An 8,128-nucleotide genomic window follows, 5' to 3' on the forward strand; every position below is an offset into this window, starting at 1 on the left:
TGACATTAAAATGTTCGAGAACCACTGTTACACGCAACACATCTCTATGGCAAACAGCTTCCACTCTCTCTCTCTCTCTTTGACTTCTCATCCACCCACACATCCCTGGGACCCAGTTAGTGCTTGTTGGAAGGTATTGCATCACCACCTCCGACTGATTCACAATCAGGCCACGACTCTCCCCAAAGGCTGCCTCACTGATATACACGGACAATAAGCAAAAAGCATACAACTCAAGGTATTATTATTACAAGGTCAGAAATTGTATTTGGCAAGGTTTTTTTTTTTTTCTTCTTTTTTTAAACAAGTGCATACAAGTACAGCTAGAAGCAATTTTTTCTATATTTTCTTTTTTTTCCACTCCTTTTTTCCGACAAGTGCTCAGATTAGTCACATTCTATGTTTAACAGGGACTGCCACCATCTCTAAAAGTACATTGATAGTACATCGAATAGTACTAATAGTACATCGAAAAAGAAACAGGCGGGGTGACGAGGGCAAAGTCTGTTATGATCGAGTACATACCTTCTTATCTTAAAAAAAAAGAAAAATAGAAACAACGTATTGAAAAAAAAAAAAGAAGAAATTACACAGCCACGTGTATGACATTACACCTTCCTTGTGTCCAATATGTACAAGTTCCTCTGGAGATGGAAGTGTGTACTTGTTGTAGTCAAGATTAATATTGGGGTTTGTACTGCAGTATGATTCTGTTTTCTTTTCCTTTTACCTTTCTCTTGTCATTAGGGTCTTTGCAAAAGAAAAAAAACCCTACATGTCCTCAAGGGTCCCTCTCCTTTTTTACTTTGACGTCCCCCGCCAAGATGGTGGCTATCTCCCCCTGCATGAAGGCCCAGGGCACGTTGGAGCCCACCAGCGGGCACTTCTCCCCACTGGGGCAGTACACCTCGCCCGTGGCGCCCTGCTGCTTGATGCTCTCCCGGGAGCACGGGAAGCAGAACTTGTGCGAGGGCACCGACGGGCACTGGACAAAGTGCGTGTCCTCCAGCCGCTCGTGGCACAGCGTGCAGCAGAGCGGCACGCTGCCCGGCGCGCCGCCCACCGACGAGTCCGGAATGCTGCCCTGCGGAGTGGCTCCGCCGCCTCCTCCTCCGTGGGGGTCCATGCTGTTGTTGCCGCCGCCTCCCGCCACCCCCAGCACCTCCCGCTGCTGGGCGGCGAGCCTCCGCTGGGCGGCCGACGAGGACGAGGGCGACAGGGGGCTGCCGCTGTTCCTGCGGCCCCCGCCCCCCCCCGCGGTGGTGGAGTGCACCTGGTTGTTGGCGTCCTTGGGGGAGCCGCCGGCGTTGCCGGCGTTGTCGGCGGCCAGGATGAGCGCTGCCATGGGAGACTGGCCGTTCGCCGCCGCCACCTCGGGGGGCGTGGTGCGCGAGGAGTGGGGGGAGATGGTGGACGACGGCGGCGGTGGGGCGGCGGCCGAGAAGCCCGGGAGGAGGGCACCGCCGCCGGACATCTTCAGGACCTCCGACGGGCACGGCAGCCACGGCGGGGCCTCTCCTCCGCCGTTCATCTTGGGGCCGCTGCCCCCCTCGCCGTCGGGCTCCGGGGAGGGCTTCCTCTTCAGGCTACGAGGGTGCTTCCCCCTGTCTGAGGGCACAGGAAGCAAGAGGGGGGGAGGGTTAGAAACCACACACACACACAGCATGCTGCCGCACTATGAATAATGGAACACAGGGCATTTCTCAATACACACAATATGGACTGTGTTTGCTCATGTTAGCTCGTGTCCTCTGCAAAAAAGGGAAAAAAAATCAAACGTAGAGGAGGGGTGAATGGGTGCATTCCAGCGGCACTAATAGAAGCCACGGAGACAAGCATTACCGAGAAAATTCGGCTCAAATGCGCGTTGGCGTAAAGAAATAAAAAATAAAAATGCTGACACAGAATTTCAGCTCGTTGGTATTAGTTTTGTTTTCACAGCGTGGCAGCTCCACTCACACAATGATATTCCACAACAGTGAAAAAAGGGGAAAAAACTGTGGTGTAAAGTAATAAGTACATTTACTCAAGTACTCTACTGTACTATTTTTTATTTGCTAATTTTGAGGTATTTTTTACTTGCCTAGAGTATTTCTAGTTTTCAGTACTTTATACTAGTTACTTTGTAGATTTGCATTATTATTACCAAAACACATTAACCACTTCACATTTTGACCATTTAAAAATAGCAGATCTACAAGCACATTGTGCATATTTGTGATGCTTGCAGGGGCTATTTTCAATTTTTGTATTATTATTTTGAACTTGTGAAATGGGACATTCTGCACATTGAGTAGGCCTATTTTTTACTTTTGGTACTTTAATTAGACTACATTTTGATGCAGTCCACCAGTGCACCACTACTATTAAACAACCCTCCAGACTAGAGTCCTACCCGTTTTGGAGGACGCGGCGCTCGTGTCGTAGCCCATAACCCGCTGCATGGTCGCGTGGTCCTTCTTGAACCGGCCGTCGAACGTGTGCAGCGCCATTAGGTCCCGGACGGTCTTGCCCTTATTGGCCATCCAGTCCTTGTGTGCGTCCGACATGTCCGACATGCTGTCCGCCCTGTTGTTGTTGTTGTGCTTGTCCTTCATGTCCTCGACCCTCTTGCCTCCCCCGTGGCCGTGCTCCCCGGGGCCGGACAGCCCCACGGGGCGACCGTTGAGCGCGTGGTGCGCCTGGGCCATGTTGGCCGCCATGCCGCCGTTCGCCAGCGGCACCAGGCTGGGCGGCACCGCGGCGCTAGTCCTGCGGGGGTTGTTGTTGGGGCTCTGGCGGTTCAGCTCCGGCGGATCGTCGGGTTTATTGGGGTATCCGTTCGGCTGCAGTGGCAGGCCGTTCGCCTGCAGCCTCCCCCCGGCCTGGTAGGACTCCGGGCCGAGCCGCGGCGGCCGATCCGAGAGCGGGTAGCGGTCCAGCGGCTGAGGCGGAGGACGGGAGCCCGGTCCGGGGTCTCCTCCTCCTCCAGAGTGATTGATCTCCTTCCCCGAGTGGAGGTGCTGGTGCTGCTGAGCCTTCCCCCCCGGCGGCCCCTGAGTGGACCTGATGCCCTCCTGGAAGCAGCCGTGCGCCCGCTTCAGCTGGCGCGCCGTGTCGATGACGAACTCGACGCGGTCCGCGCCCTCGTAGTTGACGCAGCCGCGGCACACAGCCTCGGTGAAGTCCCAGATCATGGCCCATGGCATGCGGGGAAGGTCGCACAGGTAGCACGACTGCCTGCGCGACGCGGACGCGCCGGCGACCGCCGCAGAGGACATGATCGGTGGTGGTGGTGTTGAGGTAAAGATTTCTTGTTTCCTCCTAAAACGGCAACAAAACGCCCGAAAGATCCTCCCCCGAAATGAAAATGCACCCCGATTCGATCCGCCGGGTGTGTTCGTGTGGTTCAATCTGTATTTAAAAAAAATAAAAAATAAAAAAATATTTATTGTACGTTTCCCTGGAGGTGGAAAGGCTTGGATCACGCCGTGGATCAGTTCATGTCGGTGGGTGTTTTAGTTGTGTGTCACAGTGACTTTACTACGACGCCTCTGTCTACTCTGCAGCTCTGCTTACAACTGAGCCTCAATAGGGTCGTGACGTCAGCACGGACCCACGGTGCTTCCACGCCGCATGGGGTAATTATTTTGCCCTGCATGAGCATTGGTTGTTTGTGTTGTGTGTATTTACGATCTACGTGGGCATTTAGCAGCCGCTCTTTGCCTCTTTATCCAGAGCGAAGCAAGGTAAACACATCAATTCAAAAATAACTGCAGAGAGACAATGTAGTGCCTCAGTAATCTACGATCATAGGTAGAACCTACCATGATATATTCAGTCTAAAATCTAATAATCTCTCAAATCAAGAGAGAATTTATTTATTTATTATTGTTTTTGCAGATGGGTTCCCAGATTGAAAATCTACTAATAATCATAATCTTTGTGTGTACACATAAGGGTCAATTTTTTCAATTCTATACAATTGAAATACAATTAGGAGTTTCGTTAATAGCTGGACACCAACACAAACCCAGCTGAAATATGTCTGAAATGTAATTAGTAGCCTATTACAAGTAGGCTATTCTTACCCAAACCTTCCGGCTATAATAATAAAGCCATATTAGTTGATTGATTGATTGAATTAACAGTTCGCAGAATTACAGTACATTTCAAGTAGGCTACAACTCAATACAAAAACTGTCAACTGTGAGTGGACGACACCATAAAGTAGTATTACACTTGTTTACAAGAGGGTCCGCCATTTTCAATTCATCATAACATTTAGAGACGTACAAATATACACTTCTATATAGCCAAAAACAGGAAATCATCATAGAGGAGGTCAAAGGGGGAAATATATACAGTGAGGGGAATAAAAGGTGGGTGGGGGAATCACAATTTACGGGGGGCAGTTTCAAATTGCAGCTGTCCGTATAGGATCCCTTTGAGAGCGGTTTTGAAGGAGTCAAGGGATTCCCTAGTAGTAGTAAACTGAAATGCATTTGTTTGGCATATCAAGCCTCATTGTACTGTAATTTGCTGTTTGTATACCTTTGAAGTTCTGGATAATGCATAATGTGCATGACATGCCAAAAGTGCCTTTTTGCATCACAAGGTAAATAAGTACCATGTGCTTCAGTTTAGGGAGAGTCATATCCCATAGCCCAGAAGGACAATAGTTCGCATTGTGATTGGCCACACGCACGCACGCACACACACACACACACACACACACACACACACACACACACACGCACACGCACACGCACACGCACACGCACACGCACACACACACACACACACACACACACACACACACACACACACACACACACACACACACACACACACACAAATTGTGTTAATAATATAATATTAATACAGTTCATATATAGGCTAGCATTACAGTAAACATATGTTATCATTATATTAACGTGAATCATTCATTTTAATTATTGTCTCCACCAGGCCGAAGGCATGGGGGGAGAGTATGTTTTGCACTCCGTCCGTCCGTCCGTCCGTCCGTCCGTCCGTCCGTCCGTCCGTCCGCGCGTGTGTGTGTGTGTGTGTGTGTGTGTGTCCGTGAGCAGCTAATCTCGGCCACCGTTAACCCGGTCGATGCCAAATTTTGCACACACACTCCCTGGATGCCAACGTTGAACCTCTGCCCCAAACTTTCCAGAACGGCCTGTTATAGCGCCACCAGGAGGCCGCTTTGTGCAAAACAAGTTTTTGCACAGTACACCTACAGATTTTGTCCAAACATCACGCAAATTGGTACACAGTCTCTCTAGAGCCATTCAACGAAACCGGTCTTTCAGATTTCTCAGACTCCATCCTGATTTACTTTTGTTGCCCTTTTATCCAACCACCAGATGAAGGCAAGCTGCAATGTCCTACATTCCTATCCTGGTGGAGACCTGTGCCCAGAAGGGCACTTTTTCTAGTTGTTGTTGTTTTGTTAGTTAATAACAACAACTCTAACGTTACATTGTACATAGTGACGTTTAAAAAAAAAAATCATAAATACAATACGTCAATACATCTAGTACATCATTCTGTAGCTTAATTCTAGAAAGCACTCAATTGGAATACATAGGCCTACATGACATTCACACAGCCATGTCATATGTTAAATGCATATTATACAACAGGTCGTTTCGAGGAAGCAATCTAATTGGTTGAAAGAGCTTTCTAGCCGTGCTTAAACCACTATAATGGCACGGCTAATCAAAACAAATAATTCAGCCGTGCTTTTCTCTCAGAGCGCAGCAGACTCAGTGGCTATAGGCTAGCTAGTTTCTTGGGACATTTGTGGTCGTAGTGGCTACATCTGTCATTGAAAAAATATTATTTGTCAGGGATTATCTTAGTTTTAAGGGTAACTGTTGTATAATTGCAATATTACACTTGTTTTTTCGTCATTAATGCACTTCTGCGATACCTTTCGGAACACACCCAGCTGCGGGCGAGTTCCTACGGCACCACAGGCGTGCATTTATGACGTTATAAGGAACACCCGTGTATTATTGCTTAATTATTTATTACACATGATTAGGCAGTGTTGTGCTGTGGTGGTGGTGGCCCTGATCTGATAGTCAAATTACCTGTAGCCTATTCTGTCAAATGATTTAGCTTACTGTTCTGTATTTGTTTACTATGCGGTCTATCTGTGAATGAAAAACAAAGCTACTATGACTGTCGTTGTCGTAACAACCTATGAGCCAATCACAAGTCGCAACGAGGTCGGCCCTCCAAGCTATGGGATAATAGGATTCGCCAACATTCGCAGCACATGCTCCTCCATGTTTATGCATTATCTCAAACATCTACAGGAGCTTTTGAGTCGTGACCTCTTTACCAGAGACATAACATTATCTGTTGCATTTCAAAGCAGTCAGTGGTTCTCAAACGTTTGGTCATGGACCCCTACTGTATATGAAAAGATTGTGTGCCAGGAATCCCAGAAGAGAAGATTTGTGTTTAAAAATCAAAATCAAAATTATTAAAAATCTTCTAAAACTTTCAAGATTAAAAAAATAAATACAAGTTAAAAAATAATATGATAAAATGGTTAAAATGATTGATGCTAAATATAGCATAGACCTTGGCTCCCTGGTACTATACACTTATTTGAGAACCGACAGCGTCATGATAGATATTATTTTGGTTTTGGTTTTGTTGCACTTTTATAAAAAAATAAACAAAACATTTGCAAGGTTTTGTAAGCACGTGCGCGTTCACCAGCGTGCTATGTCACGGTGCATTGCAGCAATGCACTGCAGCATGTGTGCCTGTGTGTGCATGCGTGTGCACAGCTACCATATGTTAAGTGGCGTGCGTGTGTGTGTGTGTGTGTGTGTGTGTGTGTGTGTGTGTGTGTGTGTGTGTGTGTGTGTGTGTGTGTGTGTGTGTGCGCTGCCTGCCTGCCTGCCTGGGTGACTGCAGCAGCATGCTCTATTAAAAGTAAATCCCCTCACATTGCATTCCGCTCAACAATGCCCAGACTGCACGTCAGGGCAGCAACCAACCACACAATTCATCCGCTGTTGCCACGGAAGATGTGATCCAACTCACTCCACACAACACACTATACACTATTAGCCTCTCCTCTCCCGCATCGCATGGCCTTTTGGTGTTAGCATGATGTTATGCTTTAGCTATTGAAAAATAGCAGATCTACAAGCTCATAGCGTGCCACCGCTACGAGCTTGTATGTCTGCTATTTTTGAAAAATCGAAGAACGACTGACATAGAAACATTGCTTTTTCAGAAAACTGTCAGGATGTAGAAGACATTTTTAGAATCTGATCTCAGGTCAAAATGGGGTAATACACTCACTCACATGTACACTTATTGTGGGGATCGGCTTTCGCAGGAAATGTACCTAATAATAATCGAATCGGGGGCGAGTCTCCATGAGGCATATTTATTTCACCCGGGTTTCTATAAATGTAACACATTAAAGAGGGCGGCAGGGCAGACACATCGCTCAACTCTATGTTTTGTTTGTTATAAGCAGTATAACTAAAGTTAAGACACCTTGGGCTGTATTTTGCGTGTCTTAAGTACCAGGTCTTATTCCCTAACTTGAGTAAACTAAAGACCTGGAGGCGTGATCAATGCCATTTGGCTATTCTGAGTGGCCAAAGAGCATTGATCACGCCTCCAGGTCCACAATCAGTTTTGGACATATGAGGTTTCCCCCCCCCCCCCCCCCCCCGACGACAGAGACGATTTACTTTTCTGGTGGATTGAGATGTTTATAAATACTGTACGTCACCAGACGGTGAGCGTGTATGCCGTACAGTATATATACATCAGGACACGAGGCCCAGTGAGGGAGAAGGTTGTGACTGTATACATGCTGCAAAAAAAGGAAGTGGATTATTTTGAGTCACGTAGTCCGAGCTGCAAGCCTCGCCCATCCGTGGAAAAACAAACAGCCACGCTGGGCCTGGGGCCAAGCACCACACAGACACGCACACACACACACACACACACACACACACACACACACACACACACACACACACACACACACACACACACACACACACACACACACGAACACGAACACGAACACACACACACACACAGACAGAGAGAGAAAGAGCGAGTCACAGCAAGTTTAAAAGCAAAATGC

At 47.5% G+C, this 8,128-nt stretch overlaps 1 protein-coding gene across 1 annotated transcript; it reads right to left on the bottom strand.

Annotated features, from left to right (window-relative positions):
- Nucleotides 1-344: 344 nt before the first annotated feature.
- LOC310858678 (interferon regulatory factor 2-binding protein 2-B-like) lies at nt 345-3,532 on the bottom strand. Its single transcript, XM_083764894.1, has 2 exons — nt 2,396-3,532; nt 345-1,608 (listed from the first exon to the last, which is right to left on the bottom strand). Exons 1-2 carry the CDS (start codon nt 3,258-3,260, stop codon nt 782-784), a joined length of 1,692 nt encoding a protein of 563 aa, XP_083621020.1. The 5' UTR covers nt 3,261-3,532; the 3' UTR covers nt 345-781.
- Nucleotides 3,533-8,128: the final 4,596 nt, after the last annotated feature.

Source organism: Protomyctophum parallelum (assembly GCF_964188405.1).
Source record: "Protomyctophum parallelum genome assembly, chromosome: 5".
In the NCBI taxonomy this organism is placed as follows: domain Eukaryota; kingdom Metazoa; phylum Chordata; class Actinopteri; order Myctophiformes; family Myctophidae; genus Protomyctophum; species Protomyctophum parallelum.

Bases quoted from the DNA above. Each gene is read 5' to 3' on its own strand.
- LOC310858678 (XM_083764894.1), bottom strand. From the start codon at position 3,260: ATGTCCTCTGCGGCGGTCGCCGGCGCGTCCGCGTCGCGCAGGCAGTCG. The intron at 1,609-2,395 runs GTAGGACTCTAG...CTGTGCCCTCAG, and splicing joins CGCCGCGTCCTCCAAAACGG to ACAGGGGGAAGCACCCTCGT.